Source organism: Alosa pseudoharengus, unplaced genomic scaffold (genome assembly GCF_046254945.1).
Source record: "Alosa pseudoharengus isolate Yale_2024_CS ecotype anadromous, Long Island Sound unplaced genomic scaffold, YU_APseudo_1.1 YU_APseudo_1.1_scf_18, whole genome shotgun sequence".
Classification (NCBI taxonomy): Eukaryota; Metazoa; Chordata; class Actinopteri; order Clupeiformes; family Clupeidae; genus Alosa; species Alosa pseudoharengus.
In genome coordinates, this window is record NW_027468650.1 from 24,609,333 (window position 1) to 24,635,599 (window position 26,267).

Here is a 26,267-nt window from a genome sequence, read left to right on the forward strand (position 1 = left end):
ACTGGTCCAGTGAAAAACCCATATTCCACTATAAAATTATTGTGAGTGACCGAACCTTTCAAATGAACACACACGGTACACACACAAAAAAACACCACAAACACCAATACAAAAAGTTCTCAAACGCGATGGGCAAGTTAATGCATTCATAATCAAACGACAACTACTACATTTATATTGAGTATGAAATACTTAATGAAAAAGATTGTTGAGGTTTTTGTTTGATGGTCAAGCCAAAGGCAAACACACACACACACACAAACACAGACTAATGGAAACCCATGTGTTACATGACATCTACACAAGTGTAATGTTTAGAGGGGGGGCAGGCATGTGATGGGATCTCGACCGGTCAGATTGACACTTTCTCTCATATTACTCACCAGGTTATTCCTGTCCTGCTGCATTGATTGACAGCAGAAAGCACAAATGGGAGAAGGGGGGAGGTGGGAGAAGGGGGCGGGGGTAAAGACAACACAGACAGGTTATTGCTTCTGTGGTCAGACAGTCATGCTGATCTTGAACAGGGTAGTGTGGAGAATCAGGAGTGGTGGGGGACAAACTCGCTCAAAAACACAAACAGGTCAGATTTATTACTGCACTCAATTTCAAATGTCACAGCTTGAAACACAATCAAATTTCATATCCATTCCTTCATTAACGCAATTACTGCACTCGTACAATGTCTCAATGTTGAAGTGATTACGAGAATAAACAGGGTGTTTGTGTGGCTGCATTAGCGTGAAATAGCGTGAATCTGTGGTAAGTATGACAGTGTGGGAAAGGCAGAAAGAGAATCACGAGTACTGTTGATCATTAGAGATGAGAAGATGACACGAGTTTCAGGGCCCCTCCCACACACACACACCAAATCTTCAAAGTGTGACACTGAATGTGACCTCCATCCCGGCACACAAGACAAGACAAGCATCCGTTAGGTCTCATTTTCATGTGTGTAATCCCATTCCTAATATGTTCCCCCTGACTAAGTTCAGTTAACAACGTGGCTATTGGTTTAAATGTGCTTAGTAGTGAATGTGAATCCAAGCACATTGTCAGTTATGGCATGGCAAACCATGTAACAATATTACATTTTATTCCCTGTTGCCTTGACAGTGTATTAATGTGCTTAACTGAGCACACGCCAGATTAGCTTTAATCCCCACCAAGTAACAGAGCGGGGGTCTGTGGCAGACGTCTGGTGGTGAGAACACACACATAGACGTCTGGGAGCACAGCAAAAGGCATGCTCATACATATACACACACGTCTGGGAGCACGGCAAATGCATGCTCTCACACACACACACACACACACACACACACACACACACCGACACTGCTACAGTGCTTCATATATGTAGCACATGCTACAAAATATCAAGTTTGTGCTAGGAATGATTTACCAGCTTAGCACCAATGACCTTACTGAAAATGTTTTCTAGAGTGTAGCCTACAGATGAGGTGTTTGTAACTACATACCAATGCTAGAGATTTTGGGCATTGTGCTACAAAACTATCAACATCTGAAGCACCAGTGCTATGAGCAAAAAAGTTAACTTACAGCTCTGCATAGATAGATAGATAGATAGATAGATAGATAGAAATATAGATTCGATCAGGTATCACTTTGATAACATTACAAATTCATTATTCTCTGCAGGCTTCAATGCAGAATCAATCTGATTACAATAGTGACTTGTAATCACTCCATGATGCTGTATGCACCTCTCACACAGCACTCTGAGAACCGGTCCTCATCAATGCAACTATGAGCAGCATGTCTGACAACTGTGATTCAGTATGAGTTGTGTCCATCTGACATGTTTCTGGGCTATTCATCTGCTGAACAAATGAATGCATAAATACTTGGGGACTCGCTGGACTCAGGACCCACCACAGACAATTTCAGCTCAATACTCAAGAGAGGAGAAAAGAGGATTTAGGCAGGTCAAGGCCAGACCCCCACCCCAACAGCAGGGCACCAGGAGGCTTTAGACGGGGAGAGCCTCCAAGATGAGCCAGCGTCAGCCTTCAGGAAGGCACTTAGTCACATACACACAACCATAGGTACGCAAGCACACATGCTGCATAGGAGCTTGTTAATAAGCACTGACACCCCCCATCTCCTGAATGAAAAGCAACCCAGAAGGAGAGTGGAGAAGCAGCATGTGAAAAAGTAAAACGTCCAGTAATCACCCCAAAGCAGTTAAGCTCTGGTCAGTTCAGCAACAGGGCAGTGCAGTAGCCTCATCCACCAGCAGAGGGGGCAAGAGCACAGCCACCGGAGGAAGAGGCTGATGCCACAAGCTCACAGCCCCACAAGAGTGGCTGCTGCTGCGGCTGCCAGGCAACAAAAGCAAGGGAGGAAGAGAGGTGATGAGATGGAGGTGTGGGAGGGGGATGCTTACCTCTTTCTGAGCGATGCCCATCTTGTCTCGCCAGTGCATGAGCACGATGTCGGTCTTCTCCTTGGCAAACTTCTCCACCTCTTTGGCAGCTTTGCCAGCTATCCGCTGCCACTCGGGCACCTTGTTGCGCCCGTACTGATCCTGTGGATGACAAGAGGGCACCCATAAGAGTGCAGGTTCAGACAGACATAGACCATGGTTTAGCTACTGATATATTTTTAGCAACGCAACTCCCAGTTCACTCGGTCAAATGAAGTGGCTACCGTGGCTATTTTGACGTTATCACGGATGTGCATGCGATCGACATCCTTCTCTGGGACGGGGTCTGCGCTGTCCAAATAGGCCAGTAAACCTGTGGGCTAAACGCCAGAGGGAGAGATTAAGGAGGAGAGGAAAGCGATAGAGACAGATGGAGAGAGAGCAAGAGAGAGAGAGGGAGAGAGAGAGAGAGAGATGAATAGGAACTTAATTATTAAAGAAGAGAGAACAAAGAATAGAACACTTCAACCACTTAGGTGGCACATGACTATTTGGGGAAAAGTAACAAGCTCTTTAACTCTGCCTCTAGCCAGCCCTCTGCCTCTCTCTCATGGACACAAGGCAGAGCAGCCTGGCGGAGATGGAGGAGAAAACCAGAGTGTGCCCTTAGAGCAGCACTCCCACCGCAACCTCGGGCCAGCCAGCAGACGACACATGCTTCTCATTTAGACTTCCACACACTGCCAGCCAACAGGGCCGGGAGAGGAGAGAGGAGGAGAGAGGACAGGAGAGGACAGGAGAGGACAGGAGCCTCCCGGCGGCACAATCAGGCCAATGACTGGGGGGAGGAGGCCGTTCTGGAGCCTTACCAGGATTCGCTTCAGGAGGTTCAAGGCCGTGGGGTTTTCCGCTGTCCACAGGCCAACCAGATGACGACTCAATTGCCTGCATTACAGAAAGATGCCGATGAGTCTGTGCAAAACTCAAGTAATAGTGTAATTAAACTCTGGTACATGTCATTTGAGTTCATGCATTTTTATTAAACAAACCATTCCCAGTCTTTCCACATGAATTCGTGCTCTCAAACTTTACAATGAATGTTTTTGACAAATAAAACAATTTGTGCAACAAACAGTTTAACTCTGTACTAGTGATGTCTCTCTGGGTTCACCAATCTGTGTGCATGCGTGTGTGTGTGTGTGTTCTCGTACCTGTTGGTGAGCATCCTCTGGTCTGAGCTGATGGTGAACATGGCTGTGTGCAGGTGGCGGGGCAGAGCTCCCTCACTCAGGGCCAGCTCCTGCATCTTAGTGGCGATTTCCTTATCTCCTTCCTGCAACACACACATGCATCTTCTAACCCACTCATTCAGCCACATGAAATCTTCCAGAATCTTCTAAGTGTTCTCCCACAAGGTCAAACAGAAACACTGGGATTTGCCATTTTCGGCTGAGTCACGGTGGGGATGTACCTGTAGTTTTTCTTCTCTGGGAGTATTCCCATCTACAATATTACAAAGCTTATACAATTCCTTACAGGCTGTGACGCTGCTTCAAGCAGTCTTTCTTGAGTCTATTTTGAGTTGATTTAGCCTAATATTTGATTCACCTTCAAATCAACAAAGAAGGCTATAAATCCTGGACTGAGCTACCATATTTACCCAAACTCCCATGCAGGCCTGATAAAATAAGCACGTCCTGTTTTGTACGTGGAGGTGTAGTGTAGACTCACCTCAATAATGGCCTTCATGACCAGGCCTGCTCCCTTTACAATAGCCATGGAAGGGTGCTGGAGCAAAACAAACAGATGTCACTGCATGCACTCATCACTTGACCACAAATAGCATTCAAGAAGGTCGCCACAGAACGAGTTCTCATTCAGAACAGCCCCTCAGGTGTCACCACCTGGTCAACAGGTGAGAAAATATGAGCAAGCACACACACACTCTCCTATAACCCCCCCCCCCAGCAAACAAACACACCCACACAAACACACACCTGGAATAGTTTGAAGAGGGTGCGTCCGTTCGAGGCCACCATCTCCAGCAGCATGTCAAACTGCTGACCCTCGGTGGTCTCACTGTACGGCGCACACAGGGCAAAGGTCAGGAAGTCCAGCAGGGAACTGATGACCAGAGCACCTGTACCTTGATCCTGAGAGAGAAAGAGCAAGAGAGTGAGAGAGAGAATAATGGACAGAGATAGCAAAAATAAGTGTGCAACAAGTTGTTTAATAGATCATGGTTTAACAAGTTTAAAAACAAACCCACAGGTCATGAAAATGAACAAACAAGCCAACATGTGCATTGAACAGCTACAGTGCAAACTACAATGGAGTCTTTCTCATGACTTATTTTCCCACTGCCTGCCCACTCACCACATTGCTGATAAACTTCTCCAGCAGATTTTCCAGAAACTTCTTGGAGGAGAGTAGGGAGGCTTTGTTCAGTTGCTCTTGTCTGAGGTCATAGTCATCGTGCATGGGCTGCAAGAGCATCAGACACCACTCATGTCAGAGTGTGTGGTGGAGATGGGGGTTGGCTGGTAGGATGATTGGGAGATTTGTGTGTGTATTGGGGTTAATCTTTGGGCTTTACTTACACACATAAGTGCACACAGCATGTCAATGGCAGCATGGGTCACGCCGTTGTGGTTTCTTTTTAAGGCCTTTACGGTCTTCACACCAAGCTTTTCACGAAATCTGTCACAGACACACACACACACGCAAACACATATAATAATAAGATGATACAACATTATATCACACGAATGGAGCATCAAATGTGTTTAATAACATTTAATAACCCCCCACACACGCATGCACACAAGCACAGAAAAAGGAGGCACAACAGGCTTCCTTTCACATACGTGAGCTCACTGTAGACAGAGAGAATGTCAGAGAGCCCACTGAGACTGAGACACACACACACACACACACACACACACAGTATCTGTATGGTCTCTGCTGCCTATGTACAAATATCAAGTGAAATGAGGGGACTGAGGTCTTGACAGGAGAGAGACTTTCACTCTCTAGTTGGGACTGGGAATAGCTCTTCATACATCTCAGTGTGCCTGAGGACATGAGGGATGAAGAGAGATGAGGAAGAGGAGGAAGAGGAGGAGGAGAGAAAGATACAGAGGGGTGGAGTGCCATATCTGAAGAGGAGCGGAGAAAAAAGTGCAAAGCAAGAACAAGGAGACAGTCATGGACAGAGATGGATGAGATATCTCCAAATGTGCATGTGCAATGGATATTAACGGATAAAAGATTGAATGATGAATAAGAAACCAGGAAAAGAAAACAGGACAGAGAGAGACAGACGGTTCCTAATTTACTGATTGAGATAATTACAGACTGACAAATGTCAGATTGGAGCAATGGAGACAGATAGATAGAGAAGACCCAGGGAAAGATTGAGAAAGAGAGAGAGAGCAAAAGAGAGAAAGAAAGAAAGAGAGAGAGAGAGAGACGGGCAGACAGACAGAGACAGACAGACAGACACACTGAGACGCATGAGCTCATATTTACGTTCGAAGCTCCGGCCCAGCCATCTGACCAGACCTTGGAATGACAGAGTAGTCCGTTACAAGCCAAGACACAGCAGCACCAGCACACACACGCACGCACGCACGCACGCACGCACGCACGCACGCACGCACGCACGCACGCACGCACGCACAGCAGGAAGACAGAATGTAGAGTGTGTCGAGGAAAAAGTGAAGAGACATGAATAAGAAATTTCATGTAAAAGAACATAGAGAGAAAAAGGAATACAAAGAAGAGCAAACAGTGAGGAGTGCAAGACTGCAACAAAAACACACAGACACAAAAGAGGTTGAGAAGAGTTGTGGAGAGGCCATGGCATGTGAAGTGCATATTGGGGAGAGGACAGGAGCACTGGGGAGAGGACAGGAGCACTGGGGAGAGGACAGGAGCACTGGGGAGAGGACAGGAGCACTGGGGAGAGGAGTGGTCAGGGTGAGGGGCCTTACCGGGGCAGCTGGGTGAAGGCCTGGAAGCCAGCTTTGGAGGCCACCAGCCGGCGCAGGGCCTGGAACTGGCTCTCCAGGTCAGCGTTGGGCCCGGTCATCTCGGCCTCCTGGGACAGCAGCGCCAGGATGGCATTGTTGATGAGCTTCTCCTTGTTCTCAGAAAACAGACCCTGGAGCCCAGCAGCAGGAGGGGAGAGGAGAGGAGAGGAGAATTTATTAAGGGCTAATTCATTATTATTGATCACAGAAAACATTAGAATTCAGTTTCAAACCTACAGCTGCAGTACTATGCCATCAGCAGAGAACCAGGAACTTGTACATACATTAAAACATTGCTTCAGCATATCACACACACACACTTACATCTTGGGTGACGGCGTGAAGCACCCCACTGTAGGAGATGTTGGCGTTGAATCTGAACACAGCGTCACTGAAGTTCCCATCTGAGGATGACACAGCATGTTAGATCAGCCAGGGCCACATCATGTCTTCACTCATGCTGAATCATTCTATTGCCAGTTACTCACTTACTTATTCAGCATGCTCTCTCTCTCTCTGTCTCTGTCTCTCTCTCTCTCTCTTTCTCTTTGTGCACTTGTCTCCTCACATGTAACACATGACTAGAGCCAATGCCACACATCAGCGCTCTCTCAAACACACATAACATAACACACAGCTTAGGCTGAAGGAATCTGTCCCACTAGACCTCTATCAGATGATCACAATAGGGGCGACAAACCCCTGAAAGAGGGGAGAGAAACCCCTCAAACCATCAAAAGAAACATGGCAACTCGATATGTAGCTTACAGCATGATGATGTGTTTTAGACGCAGGCTCAGCTCAGCCCAGAAACATTGCTCAAAAAGCTGCCTTGTGTAGCATCAGCATTAGTTTATAAAATACTTTAGTCCTTCTTGATTTAAAAGTACAGCTATTTGAAATGAAGAGGATTAGACCTAGTGTCATTTATTCAGTGTGCGGACCATGCGGGTGTGTTAAGGCAGGTGCTTATGTGAGACGGACGGAGCTGTGGTCAGTGTCCCAGTCTGTGGAGGATGGGCTGGTCACTCACTGGGTGGGGCGGCCAGAAACTTGAGGTGCAGGCTCTCCACCTCCTCGTCCACGGGCATGCTGAGCAGGCCCCAGCGCTGGCCTCGCTGGGTGGGCGCCATCTTCACACACACGTCCCGGTTCCCCGACGCACGCACCCCGTCCAGCAGGCTCGCCAGCAGAGAGTCTCTGCATGGGACAGAGAGAGGAGAGAGGGATGGACAGGAAGAGAAGAGAGCGGAGGAGGTGAAGGAAGAGAATGAGAAACGGAATATATATATAACAGACAGACAGGAGACATACAAGAAAAGAAAATACAAGAAAACAGGAACAAAAAGGGAGTGTGTGGTGTGTGTGTGTGTGTGTGTGGTGTGTGGGTGTGTGTATACCTTTCTGTGGAGCTGTATTTGCGGATCTGTCCTCTGATGAACTCGACGGTAAACACTTGAGGGTTGTCTTGGTCGCAGATCAGCGCAAACACCTGCGGACACGTCACAATCCCAGCAGTGAGAACAATCCATAAACACATCATGTTAACAGCATAATGTATTTCATTATGTCCTTAGTAGTACTATCCTTCCTTTATTCTAACATTTCAAAGATGATCAGAAGAGCATATTTGCTATAGCATTAGCATCTATGACTACCAAAGTTTAGGGTAAGAATGTTGTTTAGAATTATAAAAAGAAATATAAACAAAGTATATAAACAAATTGTCGGCTCGGTCATTGAAGTTACAGATGGTCATTCAGTAGTCACTCAACACACCTCTTCAAAGGGCTTGATGGTGACAATGTTGTAAGAGGCAGGGTCTCTTTCAACAAGGCATGTCTCTGTGAGGGCCAGGATCCTCCTTATAGGTTCCTAAGAGGGACAAACAGAGCGGAAGCCATCAGCACTAATGAAAACAGGCAGAGTCAAAACACTGCACAAAAACAGCAAACCAGGACAAGAGTCACAGACTTGACAGCAGAGGTCAGCGACAGAGGAAAATAGATTGGGGGAGGGGGGGGGGGGGGGGGGGCGCAGAGACACAAAGAGAGACAGAGAGATAGAGTGTGACAGGAGAAGATTGCAGAAAAACAGGGAATGCAGACATGTATGAAGAACAAATGGTGAGAAGAAAAAGGAAAGCCACACGTTTTCTAGAACATATAATTACTTAAGTACTCAACAATGCCAGTAGCTATCTGACCAAAACATGAGGACTGGTGATGGGAGGAGAAGAAAGAGTAAAGCCTGTTTCTCTATCCCTCCTCTTACCGAGTGTCGAGGGGAGACCTTCTGCACCACGAACTCGGCCAGCGAGGTGATGCACTCGTCTGAGCCGTACTTGCCGAGGCGCTCGACGGCGAAGCCCTCAAACGTGAGCGGGTCCTTACGCAGCCGGAGCATGATGCCGATGTAGTTGCCGGCATGCTCGATGGCACTGCGGATGATCTCATCACGGTTCTCTGACGCAAACAGGTGCTGTGGGTAGAGATATGAGTGTGCTGTGAGTTTGAGGCGACATGATTTAGCTAATTCAGCTAATGTGGCTGTGAGAAGCTGATCATGATTTGGCCAGCTTCTCTCTGTCCTCTCATTTCATTTCACTAGACAGGAAACCACTGCTTCAAAATTAGAAAGCCATAAAATGTTAGACGGAACGCAACACTCAATTTCTCTTTAAATCAAACACGCACAATGCAAGCAAGCAACACACACACACACACACACACACACACACTCAATCGTACCAGCCTGCTGAAGCCACCGTAGAGGATACAGAACCCGCCCTGGTAGTCGGACACTTCAGCGAAGCCCTCTACGGATCGGTAGTCGTAGGAGCAGATCACCCGATTGGTGTGGGGGTCGATCTGGTCAATGCCCCCTGGCGTGACCTCCAGGCTGACCTGCTTGCGTGTGTCGCTCCAGTGGTGCTTGTAACAGTTGTAGCGCTGCAAAAGAACAGAGCAGATAAGCTGCAGAGAAGGGTAGGGAGTGTCTGCAGTGAATGGGATATCTTTTGAAGTGTTTACGTTTATGTGTGGCACCCAATCAGCCCTCTGACTGCATCAAAGCATGAACCTAAGAATTACAATGTCGCAGAACACATTCATAGCCATTCATCATACATAGTATATGATTTCATTTGTACTGTAAAGAACCTAACCAAAAACGGTGACTACAGACTTGGCCTTAGAACAGACCTTTTTCATTCTCCTGCTTGTTCTCCAATTCTACAAGTAAAGACTAGCCTTTATGTAACAAACCACAATCAGGAGTGTGTGTGTGTGTGTGTGTGTGTGTGTGTGTGTGTGTGTGTGTGTGCGTGCGTGCATGTGTGGCCAGAGCGTGGGTGTTTCAGTTCCTGGTCAGACAGACAAGACTTCCAAAACCACCTCTTTGCATAAAATTCTGCTATCACCTCATTACCAGTTCTTCACATGCTTATCACTCTTCACAACCACAGAAAGATTTGCATTGCAGTCCTAGAGATGGCATCTTGTGTAATCTTTGGGTAGCCTTGCCTGTAAGCTCCAGCGCTTAACAGTGATACTGCATGTTTCTACCACAGTACTGTGAGGGTTAAGGGCCTGTGTCTACCAATCACGTTCTTTGCGCCGATGGCGGCTATTTTCTATACAAATCCGCTTAGCGTCCTTGGCACTGACCGTTTTTTCCCCCGCAGCACTCAGAGTGCAGAAAGTTGAAATCTGTTCAACTTTTAGAACAACGCTGGCCTCGTCATTGTCACTTCTCTCTCGACGACCAATCAAAACTTCGTAACCTAGCAACAATAAACACTTGACAAAGGCTCCAAAAAATGAGGTTGAGGGGCACTGTCAGCGCAAAAAACGTGATTGGTGAACACGGGGCCTAAAGCCCTAAATGACTGTGTAGAAGTTAGCAGCTCAAGGCTAGCCTATTTGCCGGTGGGGGAAAAAAAACAAAAAAAAAAACTTTACCGCATCTGTTTGATCGGGCCACCAGGAAGTGGCATTGATCAAGGTAGATGAAAGTCAAGCCCGCAAAGGCTGCTGGGTGAGGGGTTTGCTTAGAAGCACTAGCGCACGCACTGTGCAGGGCCAACAAAAACACTTTCAGGGAAATGCAAACACAAACAGATGAAAGAGAAAAGAGTACTTTAAAGAGGGGAAGTCTGGTGAATGAACAGCAGATATCTCTTATAAATCACCGCAGGGTGTTGTAAGGCTACCTCTGATTCTTTTTATCTCTCTCTCACTCTCTCTCTCTCTCTGAGCTGTGTAGAGACATCCTGTGTTTAATGAGTCAGTGTGTCAGTTGGGCAGTCTGGTCACTCAGCTGCTTCTTTCATTTTCTCTTTATGGATTCCTGACGCCCAGGTTCTCCTTTCCACTTCTGCTAGGGGCTGTAGGTAGGCCTGCACGTGAGCAGTTTGCATTTCCACATGTGACGTGTCGGTGTTTGAGACTGTGTGTGTGTGTGTGTGTGTGTGTGTGTATCTATTATGTATGTATAAGTGTTTGTGTGTATGTATGTGTATGTATGGATGTGTGTGTTGTACACACAAGAGGACACAATCAAGTCTGTGAATTTATGCATAAGTACTGGTGTGAGGTAGTATGTCTGGGAAACCATGTCTTGGTGGATGACTCATTATGGGATGTTTACCAACAGAGCACGATTGCTACTCACCCTCCCAGTGATCTTCCCTTCAGAGAAGTCTGTCCTGAAGCGCTGTACAAAAACAACACCCACCATCATTTAGTCAGTCAGTCAGTCAGTCTCACACACACACACACACACACACACACACACACACACACACACACACACACACACACACACACACACACACACACACACGCCTGGTCCGCTTCAACACCACAGCGCTGCTCAGGGTCATACCGCTGCCCCCAGAGGAGAGTGATGCACATGAAATATTCATGGCGCCCTGCTGGCTGGGCTGAGCTAATAAAGGCAGGTGACCAGGCAGGCGAAGAGGAGTTAGCCTCCGTCTACAGTCGGCTGTGGAGAGGCTTCAGCCCTGAGCAAAAGATGATGTTGGTATACCAGTACAGATCTCCAATCACTGATCTCCAATCACTCCCTTATCTGGAAGACTTTCTATTCGTTCGAATAATTAAGCATGTTAATAGGTCAGGTGTAACGATTGAATCAGTGTGGTGGAGCTGAGAGTAGAGGACTTATAGGAGGACATGGCTTATAGGGCTGGATGTGTGACCATGTTCTTACCATGTCCATGTCACATAATTACTGACATTAGAGGAAGTCAAAATGAAAAACTTAAATAATAATAAAATGATACCCTATGTAACCATTTCATCAAGAATATAAGACATAACAATAAACATAATGTTTTCAGGCTTTCCTGCATTTCAAAAATAAACCTCCACTACTTAACATCTAAGAGAACCTAAAGCTCTCTACCAAGACACTCCACTACACCCTCTCCACCACTTCTAATGGGTTGTCTACACGATTTTACGTGTGTGTGTGTGATGATTAACGGTGTGCACTCACCAGTGCCTCGGTCAGCAGCTCTGTGCGGTGCTCTGTGGAGAACTTGAGCGTCTCCGACTTCTTCCCGCTGCCCTTGCGGAAGGTGAGGTTGAACTCGGTGCCCTGGCCCTTGCCCACGGGCGCGATGCCACAGATATCTCCATACGGCCACTACCAGCCAGGGGGATACAGGGACAGAGAACACACGCACACATGGAAAGAAAACACATGAAAACACAAGCACGTCCATAGGGTGTGGGGACAGGGTGCACACATACACACAGACAAATATTGATAAAAACAGACAGACACACACACACACACACACACACACACACACACACACACACACACACACACACACACACACACACACACACACACACACACACACACACACACACACACACACACACACACACTAGAACAGAGTCAAAGCTGCTTTAGGTGCTGTGTACTGTATGAAAAGCATGTATTTGGAGACGTCAGAAATTTCTCCACCTTCCTCTCTGACGATGAACTGAAATGATTAAACCGATCCTTAACTGATCCTCAGCTCCTGCAGTGAGACGCTCCATTAAAACGATTCATATGACAGTTTTACAGTGACTACAGCTAGAGGTTTACAAGGACTGACCAGGCACAACTCTGGTTGTGAAAAAAGCAACGTGACAGACACAAGTCAAAGTACTGACATAAATGTGACTGACGTGCAAACACGTTACACAAGCGCACTATGCTGCCCATACAGCAAACGACTTTGAAGAGATTTGGAAAAGACTTTTAAAAGACTAAAGTCTGACACCCTCTCACATCTAAAGGCAAGTCACAGGTTTTAAAGTCACAGACTATTTTGCAAAGACTGGGAATCTTGCAATGTCACTATTTACAAGACAGCAACTAGATTCCTTTTGAATTATTTCCCATCGTGCACCAGATATCAACAAAAATTCAATGAGGCTAAACGATCCATAGCCTCCTCAATTCAAAGCCATATGATTGTGCCACTGCAACATTGTTGCATGTGTAACATCCCAAACCTGCATTGCTATGCATATAACAGCATCACATTAGCTCACATTACGTCTCCATATATGCATGAGCAGGTGAAAGTAAAGTTTGTCAGTACTTAGATAAATAGAAGTATTTTCAAGTAGGTCATTGGGCTTGTTGTTGTGTCAGGTGGAATACGCTTCTCCATCAAACTCCAGTAAAACTAACATGATTTCATTCTGAATTTGAAATTAGTTTCTGACCGTAAAATCGCTTGAAAATCGAATGGCTAAAGGCCGGCATTAGTTAGCTCACCTGATTTGTGACCTCTAGCGTTGTGGGGTTGTATGTGGTGATGCCATGAGTGCCTACTGAGAAGACTCTCTTATACCTGTGGAGACAGAGATGGGGGAAAAAACAACATCGGTCAGACTGTGCATGTGCATATGCACACATATGCACACACACACACACACACGCACACGCACACGCACACACGAATCATGAAATACTCTGACCAACATAAAAAACAAGTGCCTTATCAACAACAGGCACTTAACAATGACAAGTGGGGGGTGTGGGGACACTGGACCCTGAGGGCCACACCATCACATCCAACTCAGACACATCAGACACTACGGAGAACGAGAGAGAGAGAGAGAGAGAGAGGAAAGATTAAGAAACAGGGGGAGGGGAGGGGGAACAAGAGGATGAGAGGAGAAAGAAATGAGAAGTGATCTTAAACAAAGCTGACACTGTTCCAGACCCACTCAAGCATCCAAAAAAATCCCCCCCTCCCTCCTTCTGCCCAGACCCGTCCTGAGAGTAGCTCTGCCCAAGGTGGGGTGAGGGACGGTGGCTCCATGGAGACCAGACCACCTCAGCAGCCACTTTAATTCAGCAGCCACTTTTCAACATCCTCACAGACACAGACATGTGGACCAGACTGAGGGAGGGAGGGCCCTGAATAGCTGGATGGGAGTCCTGGAGGCCAAAGGGGGGGGGGGGGGGGGGGCACCAAGAGGATGCTATACTTCTAAGGCTGTGCGGGGGATCTTATCACTGCATTTCTGACCGTTCTTCATTTATCTATCCATCTGTTCTCCACTGTGCCCAACGCTACACATATAGAATTCAGATCGCCTTGCCGAGTCACAAGAAAATACCACGTATACTATACAGACAGTAGAAGCACACACACACACACCAGTTCCCTTACGTCAGACAGACAGTTGTACCTTGGACTCCGCTATAAGTTGACTGACGCAAAGCTGGCATTACCACAAGACTACTATGGGTCAGTGGTGTGTGCAGATGTGTTCCAAAACCCTGATGAGGTTGATTTCTGCATGCACAACTGAGATGCTGAAAAGGTGTGTGTGTGTGTGTGTGTGTGTGTGTGTGTGTGTGTGTGTGTGTGTGTGAGAGAGAGAGAGGCCATCAGCAGGGCAGTGATGCAGAAAGCTGCTGCAAGGGCTGCTTGAGGGTTGTGGCATGAATACGAGGGCTACTGCCACACACACACACACACACACACACACACCAGGCTGCCCCTGGCACACTTAAGAGTCACCAAGGCAACCAACAAAGAGGGGAGTCATGGGACATAATAACCCATAACTTCATACCCACCGCGCTGTCAATCACCAGCCCAGCCAGCGACACATTAGCATGGGCCCAAACAACACAACCAAACAAACAACAGCCCTCCCAGCAACGCCTCTCAAGCGCCTCAAAGAGTCCACAGGGAGAGGAGGCGCTCTCGGACACAGGAGTCCTGTGGTAGCCTGTTTAAATTTCTCAGACGTGACATTATGTGAAGGTTTTCTTGCTACACAGTAGTGCGTGGACAGAGCAGAGACCTCTCACAGCTACTAAGGCTGTGCAATTAATTGAATTAATCGATTAATCATGATTATGACTTTCAACGATTATGAAAACAATATAATCGAAATATAACAATTATTTATCTACATTCAGTTTCATAACAATGCTTTCCTTTTGTCTTGAGTTGTTGTGTGCATTGTCTTTTTACATACATTTTTTTCCTGTTTGATTATATTTAAAATTATATTTGAAAATGTAAAAATAATTATGTTTTGAAAATTGATTATAGTTTCGTGTTTAATAATCGTGATCTTAAAATTACAAAATAATCGTAAAAATGATTTTGGCCATAATTGAGCAGCCCTAACAGCTACCACTCTGCATGAGTGATTCGGTCTAGTAAAACACACAAACAAGAGGAGGATTTGGAGGGCAGAACAGAATCCAGGTCCAGGGCTTGTTCTTTACAGACTTCCCAATTAAACACAAAAGCACAATTAAGCATGAGATGATTAATAACACCTTTGGTCAGCATTATTTACGAAAAAAATTTCACACGTACACCCTCACATGCCCACCTCATAGACTATCAGGAAAATTGGCAGTAGACACACTAGTCATACCGCTATTTCACCATAAACCCAGCCAACAGGTTGGTCAGCACTACTTGTTCAACTGATGCAAGGGTACAACCACCCTTCAGATTCCTCGGAATCTCCACTAGATTCCTAGTGACAAGCAGCCGTGGACATGACCCTGGTCCACCCCAGAACATTCACCCAAGGTAGTGCAACTTCGAGGGAAACCAAGCCCTGACCTCTAAGAGCTGATATTACCCAGAAGATAGATGAGTGAATAAGTAAGTGTGGTGTGTGTGTGTGTCACACTCAACACTGTGAGGAGAAAAGACAGTAGTATGGGAATTCACAGCCTCTTGAGACTGTCATAGTGTGCATGTGTGTGGGTACTCCTTTAAACAAACAAAAGCTTATGTGTGCACATACTGCAGAATTCCTGTTTTTGTAGCAACTTGAACTTATGTTATTAAATGTTGAAGTACTACTAAAATTCCCCAAACTGACAAAGACGGATATAAGAAACAGATCCACAGTTCAGCCTGGGCTACCAATTATTGGACGTCCCTTCTTCAAAGACAAGGCAGAGCTCCAAGCCAACAAACGGCTATAAAGGCATCTAATTTGGTGATGGCATTTTTTCATAGGCTAGCACAAAAGAAAAGTGTCCACTTTTCTTATTAATGGGGATCTCAAATGTTAACAGTCAGCCTAACAGCCTCTGACAGAAGATAGAAGATAGAAGACAGAAGATCCACACAGGCCTTGCTTTAGAGGCCATTCATGTGCATCACTCCAAGCCTGCGAGCTTCCTATGCAGGTCTGATTTGTCTATAATGGCATGACCAACCAAAATAGAGCGTACAAGTGAATAGCCTTATGTTCTCGCGCACGTCAGAAGCTAGACAAAGCCTTCTGTGGTGATGGATCTAAATTTCCCTACAACCCTCACATAAACCCTGCTTCACCACCCATCATAGGTCGGTCAGTCTGTCTGTCTGCCTGCCTATCTGTCTCTCTCTTTATCTGTCTGTCCACTTTTCTTGTCTTTGAGATTTATGGGTCCACCTGTCTTAAGTGCTGATGTAGTCCATATTTCCACAGTTAAATACAGTGAAGAGCAACAGGCCTTTTAATGACCACACTTCAACTCTTTATGCCACAGATCTGGTATTTTATTTGACATGAAGAGATTGTTGTGTTCTCTCTCACTCTCCCTTCCTGCTTTAAGTGGCTGTGCAGGAGGGGCCTTGTCATATGACTGGTTAATAATTCATTCTTCTACACTTCTTTTTTCCCCCACTCACCATAAAAACACATGTATAACACACAGGTACACACACACACACACACTCTCCAGGAATCACCACACCACTAACCCAAGGCTTGCAGATTGACTGTACGGCTAAAGCCCACCGCACATGGCTGGCGATACGACAGTCAAACGCGAAGGTGGAATTCTGTAATGGCTTTACTACACACACTGCTGGCGATGCGATCACCCATCGATTCAGTGGCCAGACAGCTGTTATTAATAATAATAATAATAATAATAATATCTATTATGACGTATCAAAATCGTCCTGAAAAATAGAAAAGGGTCGAGCGACGGTGACAGTCGCCCTGTCGTTCCACTTGCTGTATGAGTTGCACCATTCACTTCAATGATTCTATTCCATTTTGCCAGTCACCTGCTATAAATCGCCGCTGCGTCGCCGGCCGTGTGCGTAGGCCTTAAAGCTAGCACCAGACAGAAGGGTATTGAAGAATGTGAGTACCTCTGCAACCCCACACCTTGCAAATCACATTAAAAGGGCAGAGGTCAATTGGAGATAAACTACTTGATAGAACATCCACTTCCTCCCCCACCGCAAATTATTTGGAGGTGAATTAGCCTATAGATTCACAGACAGAAAACATAAACAAAGGCAAACAGTTCTAATCACAAGGCACTGGGTGGACTTTGTACACAACAATGCTTACAAACCAGAGGCAAGATAATCTAGTAACGGTAGGACTGATAAAACAATAACTCAGGCCGTCGAAAAAAATGTGATCATGAGATTCGAACCAGATTGATTTTTCTCTTTCCTCCCCTTATCAATGACAAATAGCAACAATTGGACTCCCCATGGAGTTAATTAGATTACATACCATAGCTTGTAAAAAGCTGACTGCTGGCTGTAACATTTAACATTTCAGCAAAATTACAAAAGTCTTAACTAAGGTAAATCCACATAAATTAACGTATGTCAGAAGACAGAAAGGAACAAAATGTTCATCCTTATTGCATGCAGCCTATCAAGTTAATAGTAAAGCTCAATAATACAGTCGCCATACATGCAATGGGAACTGAATCAAGCACAAAAAGTCCAACCTCAGGTTTGCACATATTCAGCAATCCAGCGTGTCAGCGCATTTGACTTCAGAGAGTTCAGTCAGTGCTGTGAGGCAGCCAAGCTGGTCACAGATAATAGTCTTTACTGTGCACGGGGCCTGCAGCACATGTTCAATCCTCTGCTTCCTGCCAAATAGGAAGTGGCGAGTGCCCTTAACCTTAGAAATCAACAGGAAGTTCTGTTTTGTGCCACTTTCACAATGCCACCATGGCACTCTCAAGACACAAAACACATAAACGTGATACATACACATGGTGACACATCTGCTAAACACTCATGTATGTTTTCTCGATGCATAATAAGATGCTATGTGAATTTTAGGTTAGCAGTGGCTACAAACTTACTGTACCGAAAATGAACTGAACGGTGACCTCAAAACCGAGGTTCACACCAAACCGTGATTTTTGTGTACCGTTCCACCACTAATAAACATGATGACACATTTGCTGCACACTCGTGTAGACATGTAAATGTTAAGTGTTCTAGATGCATTAGTAAAGTGCCATGGTAACCAATTTGGTTGCTTGTTGACCTCCTAGCTGCAAGTGAAGGTCAGGATTTACAGTGAACATTCAGCTGCTGGTGATAAAGTGAATGGGTAACGTCAAGATCAGCAACAAGAACAGCAGCAGACGGACCGCTCTCACCTGACCATAAGCTTACCCGACCACGAGCTCATCCTGTGGGGTTAAAGTCCACAGCTACAGGATGCTAATGCCAGCGCAGCAATCTATACTGATCACAAGCTCCTGAACTAAACAGACTTTGTTTACAGGCATATTTGGTGAAAAGATAATGAAAGTATTTCAAACATACTGTCGCCTTAAGCAACATGCAACACTATGCTTTATTTTCACACACACAAATAATTTAACACAACACAGACACGCGTATAATAGTGAATGTAGTCTTTCAAAACATGGAGGAGACAGACAAATAGCAGAGGCATACACATGCCCGTATGTCTTGACATTTGAAGAAATTGACAACAAAGCAGACTTTGACTTTGACATAGGGCATACTCCATCGCAAACACACATACAAATACACACACAAACACATACCCTTATATGCACAACATAACACATGCACACACACGCGCATATGCACAGCCACACACACACACACGCACGCACGCACGCACATGCATGTTCTGAATCAGCTTCTTCATCCACTATTCTCAGCACAATTCCTGCCTGTTACTCAGAGGGCACCAGTCACACACACGATCCAGTGGTGGAGCATGACAGCTCCAGGACACAGACGACGGACGAGCCCGCCGGATCTGGAGCTGGCCAATAAAGAGCCTTTATGGGAAACATGCTGCGGCCGCAGACCAAAGCCACGGAGCACCACACAGACTGGCCACTCCTGGTACAGTGTGCACATCTGAAAAGAACATCTGGGGATGCGGCTCATTTATCTACTAGGTTTGGTGGTGGAGGACTGTTGCATCTGGGCGTTGTTGTTCTGGTAAACTCTTTCTGTTTCTCTATCGCTTCTCTTTGGTAAGCCGTGGCAGTCTGTTTTTGATTCCTTCCCTCCACAAACTTGCTTTTGCACAAAGAGAGTCAAGGATTGAGTAACTTCCTGTGTGAGAGAAGGGGAGATGTGTCTCAAGCCCAAGAGCATACACCCCCAAATTGGTTTTCTCACTCTTTCCTCCCCTGCCTGACAGTGACAGGCACACCTCTAAGTGTTCACACACACCAGAAACACATACAGTGACACATACACACACACAAACGCACACAGAGACACATAAAAGAGAAGCTTGCAAATGGAAAATCCTTTTCAAGAGCGCAGGAAAATTCCACTGCTGCAGGTGGTGACAGTGCCTGCTCATCTTGCATGGCATGTGTTAAACCACACTGTAGCACAGCCTGAGCCCTCCAGCTACTCAAAGTGAGATCTATGGACTCCCAGTTGCACTGGCTCCAGGTGTCTGCAAGAGATAGCGGACTGTTCCACAGCCCTATCTCCAGTCTATTGCCATAACAGAGAAATAGCTGTAGTGTGCTAGCCTATCTGATATCTGAGGTGGAGTGTGCAACCAAAATTACTGTTCCACATAATAATGGTAAATGGCCACTAGCTCACCTTGTGCCGTTTTTCTTAGTTGTATCACAGCAATCATAATCTAAGGTAGCAGCGCCAGCCACTTCTGTGTAATCAATGAAATTTGGCATTGGGTGAAATTTGGCATTTGGAAAATCTATATTGGATACACCTTGAAACACAGCACATATCAAACATCCAAGGCAGCCAGCTGGTTTGATCCAATAAGGAAACAGCAGTATTGACCAATCAAATTACAGTCAGATGGTTCCTGTAATGGTTTCCCTGACTCCATGAGGGAATTATGGAGCAATGTTGCACAGTGAATCATGAAGTCACAAACATCTTCTTTCACATTCGTCTGTTTGAGGTGTTTGTATCGTAGCTTCTTTAGCCTTAATTTTTGTGGGAACTACATGTAATTTGCAAAAAGCAGCAGGCCAATAGAATAAGAATCCCTTATCAAGCTTATATGGCAACAGTGGGTTTACTGTTCAAAGTGAGGACATAGATTTCAGAAAAGAGCCCTTGCAACTCCCCTCCCCAGCAGCTCTTTCTATGGTCTATCTGACTTCCAAGGTCACTCAGTCCATAAAAGCTGCCGTATAGTCAAAAAACAGCCGCAGCTCAAACGCACAAGCACGCACGTATTTCCAATGAGCCACTTCTGCAATTTGGAAGCTTGGCTCGTCTGAATGGGAGACGGTTCAGCCAAACGTCAATCCTCTTACATCATGAGACTTAAAGGAGAAATTCAGTATTGTTCAACTTAAGGACTATCTTTAGATGATAATGAGTCTAAACTTTTATTTGGGATGAAAACATTGTCAATCAGTGAAGTTCTGAATACAATTGGAATATGCATTTGCAAAAGGACTGTTACTACAGTCAGTGCATTACTTTACAATTATTTTACCCCATTTCATTAGAAGAAAGCCAGTACAAGTTGCCTACCGAACTCTGGTTCTTTTGCATCCATTGACAGTAGCTTGCACTGTATTAGGTAATTAACTTGTAGAAAGGAAGTAAGAGTAAGGTAAGGTAATGCACTAACTACGCAAACAGTCCTTTTTATACCCTTTCTTTACAGTTACAAAATAAAACAATACTTCAGTTTGTCTGCCGAGACCTTCTTCATAGAAGCATAAAAGCGATGTAGTTTGACGTAGCGTAGCTGCCCCTAAAGGCTATAGTATATGACATGGTTGTGGTCCCAAACATAAATATAATTTAAAAATAGACGCTTGATTGAAAGACTACAGAACTTCCCCTTTAACACTTTATTCTTCCCTCTCAGGCATGCGCCCTCAAGGAGGAAATCTTCTGTGTGTGTGTGTGTGTATGTGTGTGTGTGTGTGTGTGTGTGTGTGTGTGTGTGTGTGTGTGTGTGTGTGTGTGTGTGTGTGTGTTCTGTATGTATACACTAGCCCTGTACTTTAGCGTATCAAGGTAGCATAAAGGAAACAAAGGTAAATGAAAACAAACTTGATAAAGTGAAAACTGAGAAAAAAGGGGGACAGGCCAGTTCTCAATAAAAAAAAGTCACTCTACCACGCTGGATTCCTAATTTTGAACACTCACCGCTGTCCTCGGCAATGCACAAATGTAATTACAAATGGAGGAGGAATAAGTCTAGCAGCAGAAGTGGCTGAGGGGGAGGGGGGTGCAAAAAGAGGTCAAAGCTCCAGAGCAATTCAAAGCTGGCCTACATCTGAAGCTCAGTAATTACAATGAGAGAATGACGGACACTGAGGCACAGGAGACTCACTCCAGAGGAGAAAGACAGAAGGAGAAAGACAGAAGGAGATAGGAAGACAAGGATGTAGACACTGACTAAGAAAGGGAGAGATGCTGAGCAGTTGGTGATAGATAGTACATGTGTGACATGTTGACAAAAACCTGAGCGTGACTTCATCCACCATGGAGGCCAGAACAGTGAAAGTAATGTTCATCATTTCTTAAGGGATCAGAACCAGTAACTTTTCAGCTCCATGTTGAGCTAAGCAGTGGACATGCAACAATTTCTCTAAAGGAACCTGGGGGCTGTAGTTGATGCCCAGCATCTTCACTGGCACTGTATCTGTAACGTCTACAAACACCAGGGGAGGCAGGAAGTGGAGGTTGTCATGCAGCTTGACACCATTGTCAGGGTCTTTTGAAAGCTCTGATGCATCATGCTGTTTTTTGTTGAATTATCTGCTGCAAAAATGTTCTGCTGTCTAAGGGTGGCCAAGGACAGAGAAGTGGTCAGGGGATGCACGGGATGTGGCTCAGGCTGAGAATGAGATTTGCGGAAGCTTTTGACAGTAAAGATTATGGAGATTATTAACTCAGTGGCCAGAGTTCTATGGAGCCAGAGAGGAAATTGGGTATATTTCCCACTAGCAGGCCTTTTCAAGGAGACTGTGTGGAGGAAGGGCCTCCATTTGGCTCAGTTTGGCTGTCCTCCGTATCCAAGACACTCAACAATGGCCGCCGGCGCTTCGCCTCTCAGCGCTGCCTGCCCCCTCCGACTGCATCCAGGGCACTGACTGGGAGGCCTCTTCTACCGTCTGTGATCGTCTGCCCTCCCACATGCTTCTCTCTCTACTCCTCCTCCTTCTCTGCTCTTCTCTCCCCTCCTGCGCTAAAAACCCTGATTCATTGTAGCCCTGTCAGCTCGGTCAGCATCACAGTCAGACCTCCCACGATCCGTCTTTCTCTGCCCCCAGTAGAGCTGTCCATTGTCAGAGCTACTAAGTTACCAAGCTTCGGCGACCGCTCCAGTGGCACCCGGGCTGCAAAGAAGCAGTCATATGACCAGCCATCCACACCAGCCAGACCACTTCACGCTCACACAAATGAAGTAAAGCGGCAAAATGAGGAGCAAGACTTTCACTCTCCCGGGCATTTAATCTCAACTGCAACTGTTATGGTAAATTATGAAAGACCAAATGTTACACGGGGAAGGAATAACAGGCTTTTCACGGTTTCACCGCCCTTAAGCATTAAATGCTGACAATTTCACTTCAACTTCAGGGGAAAGGTCCCTGGATACAAAGTACACTTACAACTGAACACTGCCCATATTTTATAAATCGCCTTTACTGTCTCTATTGTACAGTGGAGTATATTACTTTTTCTGCTGTAAGTGCATGTTGTGTGGGATGTCTGTATGCTACTGAGACCTTGAATTTCCCCTTGGGGATCAATCTAAAGCATCTATCTATCTATCTATCTATCTTCACAAACCATTTAAATCTAACAGTAGCCTTAAGCCCCCTAACAGGTTTCGTTTGAGGCTCATCTGTGAGGATAAGGACATAGAGGGAAATGTGTGACATTCAGACAATAACAGGCTGACCGTCTGGTCAGGATGCTGATTGTTAAAAAATGGAAACTGAACCCTGGCCCAGTCCAAATTAGGAAAAAACCACAGAGCACAGGGGCAACTACTCCACCACAAGAAACCCTATATAACAGGACTCTGTAGGAGACAAAAGGGTGTGAGAACAGAGGGAGGAGAGAGAGAGAAAGAGGTTGGGTTCACTTACTTTCCCCTCCAGGAGTGCTTGGTGGTGTAGAAACAGGCCAGGTCTTTGTTGTCTTTGAGGACGTTCATCTTTTGGCACGGCCTGGGAGCAGAGTACAAGGTCAGGGTAAGAAGGCACAGTAAGACGACATGAAATATGACACACTTCCTGGACATAGGAAACTGACATTACAAATTCAGACTCAGCAAGAAAAGGGGAAAGCAAAAGCTGCTATTCTCCACTTCACAGCATAATCTCACGAGCGCATAAAACAGAACTATGCCTTAGCCACTAGCTCTATCTCAATCCCTGCAGTGTCTTGAACATATGCTGTTCGTCTTGAACATGGAATGTGTGTGAAGTTCCATATCATCCTAAATAAATCAATACATTTATGTACTATTTAGCCTTGATGTCATGTATTCTCAACACTGAATGTATTCACTAATCGCTAGGTTACTGCACTGTAAAGGAATGAGGAGACACACAGGAACAAATAAACCTAAAAGATCTCCATCAATTCAAACATACTACCCACTCCACTGTAAGCAACTCAATTAAGTCAAGTTAGTAGGAAAACCCAAATTGCCTGGCGACATCAGCATGTCCAGACATTCCTGAGCATGTGAGGGAGCTCATTGAATTATTTGGACCAAGAGTGCCGCTCACTTGGAGTACCCGGCTGCTCTCCATGAAAGCCAAATGTAGAGAGAGTGTAGCTAAATCGAGACTACGGATGGGCGATTAACCAAACGGTAGCGCAGGCTGGCCCCACACAGTCCCCAACAACCTTCCAACTTCTCAATTCACAAAACCAAAAATAACGTGCCCAACACACCTCACACACTCAAGACACATTTTGCACCTCGGCCCCAAATCCCTTTCCTCAGACACCGCTCAAAAGATGATGCGGCCAACATGGCAACCTGTCATATTGGTTGCAATGTAAACAAACATCAACGAGACTCCATTATGTGGAGAAGGCTTATTTCCCCAATGCCAAACCGGCCCATCCGCCATCCACATCAAATTGACTGATCTCATTATTCATTTCTGAAGCATCTACGCTCCACGCTGCCAAAGCTTGTAGGTGAAGGAATTCAATCTATTGCATTTGCATCAGGTGCATGTATAATTACCATTTCATCTTCGTCAATAGCAGAGACTGATAACCCAAGGGCTGCTTCATGGCTGGAAGTTTTGAGCTGCCAAGTATGCTGTGGTCTTGTGAAGTGAAATGACTGCTATTTGAATGTGTCGTTTAGCAAATTTCAGACCGTGTTTTGGGGTAAATCTCACTCATGAGGCATTTTGGCTCAGTGCAACTATTGCGCCGTGCCACAAAGAGAGTGTGGAGGAGAAAGAGTGGAAACGCCATGTGAATACTTCTCTGCTGAGGAGAAATAGCCACATGTGACTGAAAAAGCTTTCTAGAGATTTTCAGTTGGGTTTGCTTGCAAGGCAGGTTATCCAAAAACCTCCCTAACCCAAGTCAAATTGAAACACTGCACCACTGACACAGAAAACACAGACACGGAAGGGGGGGGGGGGGGGGGGGTGCATCATGAAAAAATACAAAGCGAAACGGAGAGCAAACGAAACCTAAGGAACAGGAATGAGATGGAAAGAAATGAAAGAAGGAAAAAAAAGAGCGACACGACAGCAGAACAAGGTGAATTCCAGAGCCAGGGGTGAGAGAGAGGGGAGAAAAGAGGGAAGAGGTGAGGCCATGGGTAGGGCGACACCTCTTCAGTCTCGGAGGGGTGATAATCTGACAGGAGCGGTGTGCGCACGCTTGAGGCCGAGGCTGAAGCTGAGGCAGAGGCTTCGTCAGCATTCTGCAGCACCGCTGGAAATGCCTGACTCCACTCTTCCTTCCTCCGCCAAACGAACAAGCAGATGGGAGCCCCTGCCCACAACACTCCCTGGCTGTAGTAGTGCTAGGGGTTCAGGCGCACTGCCCGATCCCACTAGCCATGACTGGAGGAGGAGAAATGCCTGAGGATGTCAATTATGTTCGATGTCAATCATCTGAATGCACACTTCTTTTTCTTACAGTGAGGGCTTGTTCATATTTCAACCCTGATCTTAGATGCATGCTTGTTGAGAATTGTTGAGAAATTGAGAAGGGATCGAATGCATAATATGAAATATTGAAGGATTTTTGCTTTCACTGTTGCCACATTTGACAGCAGATAGAGCCTATGCCCCAACTACTGTGCACCTCCACCAATAGGCGATTAGACACAGAACAACGGTCTTTCACCGCCACAATTTTACTCTGAGGTAAATTACAGTCTCACTGTGGGGGAGAAAAAAACTCAGCACAAAACAGGGTATAGGCTACTGTAATGGACACATAACTCATTCTGATGCCATAGAGACTCGGGCACTCCACCTCATTATGAAGCTCAGAGCAGTGAAGGCCGAAGGAGGAGGAGAGCAGGGAGAAGGATGGCCGATGGTTGAGGAGACAAGAAATGCAAGAGACAGGGAGTCTCAAGAGAAAGGGAGTGAAACTGAGACGGTGAGGGAGAAAGAGCATGTGAGAACATTAGGAAAGAAAGAAGGGGACAAAAATGGAGGGAGAAAGAAACATCAAAAAAGAGAAAAAGGGGTAAACAATGGGGTGTATGTCAGGGAGTTGGAGAGAGAGAGAGAGGGAGGGAGGGTTCCCACAACTGCAATCATTCCAGGATGTGACCATGTAATTGGCTCTCTCTTTGCATGGATCAATAGTGGCTGACACACAAAACCTCTCTGACAGGCCAGGACTCTGAGCTGACCTCTCCTCACTTATCACTTCACTTATCTAGGCTGCCCACTCGCTACTCATAGGCATTGTGCACAAGACAGGTAGGCCTGCAAGACATGTACATGCCTGTGTTTCTACATTCATCTCACTTTTCCATCCAAACCTACTATTCTATCTGCTTCCGTCTAAGTGAAAGTGTAAATCAATAATGTTCAGACTCCGA

General features: G+C 45.7%; 1 protein-coding gene across 4 annotated transcripts in view; it reads right to left on the reverse strand.

Annotated features, from left to right (window-relative positions):
* dnajc13 (DnaJ heat shock protein family (Hsp40) member C13) overlaps window positions 1–26,267 on the reverse strand; it is a 48,103-nt gene that overhangs the window by 19,811 nt on the left and 2,025 nt on the right. Inside the window, exons 2-22 of one of the 4 annotated variants that reach the window (XM_076290702.1) lie at window positions 23,311–23,391; window positions 13,234–13,309; window positions 11,947–12,096; window positions 11,098–11,139; window positions 9,174–9,374; window positions 8,698–8,904; window positions 8,203–8,298; window positions 7,824–7,915; window positions 7,457–7,623; window positions 6,748–6,827; window positions 6,385–6,554; window positions 5,921–5,953; window positions 4,990–5,089; window positions 4,766–4,873; window positions 4,387–4,542; window positions 4,121–4,177; window positions 3,601–3,722; window positions 3,259–3,334; window positions 2,674–2,769; window positions 2,411–2,551; window positions 384–401 (exon numbers count right to left, since the gene is read on the reverse strand). In XM_076290702.1, the coding sequence (XP_076146817.1) occupies window positions 384–401; window positions 2,411–2,551; window positions 2,674–2,769; window positions 3,259–3,334; window positions 3,601–3,722; window positions 4,121–4,177; window positions 4,387–4,542; window positions 4,766–4,873; window positions 4,990–5,089; window positions 5,921–5,953; window positions 6,385–6,554; window positions 6,748–6,827; window positions 7,457–7,623; window positions 7,824–7,915; window positions 8,203–8,298; window positions 8,698–8,904; window positions 9,174–9,374; window positions 11,098–11,139; window positions 11,947–12,096; window positions 13,234–13,309; window positions 23,311–23,378 (2,256 nt within the window). In that variant the 5' untranslated portion in view covers window positions 23,379–23,391. The remainder of the gene's footprint in view (window positions 1–383; window positions 402–2,410; window positions 2,552–2,673; window positions 2,770–3,258; window positions 3,335–3,600; window positions 3,723–4,120; window positions 4,178–4,386; window positions 4,543–4,765; window positions 4,874–4,989; window positions 5,090–5,920; window positions 5,954–6,384; window positions 6,555–6,747; window positions 6,828–7,456; window positions 7,624–7,823; window positions 7,916–8,202; window positions 8,299–8,697; window positions 8,905–9,173; window positions 9,375–11,097; window positions 11,140–11,946; window positions 12,097–13,233; window positions 13,310–23,310; window positions 23,392–26,267) is intronic. The other 3 variants (XM_076290704.1, XM_076290703.1, XM_076290705.1) reach the window with 3 other exon arrangements.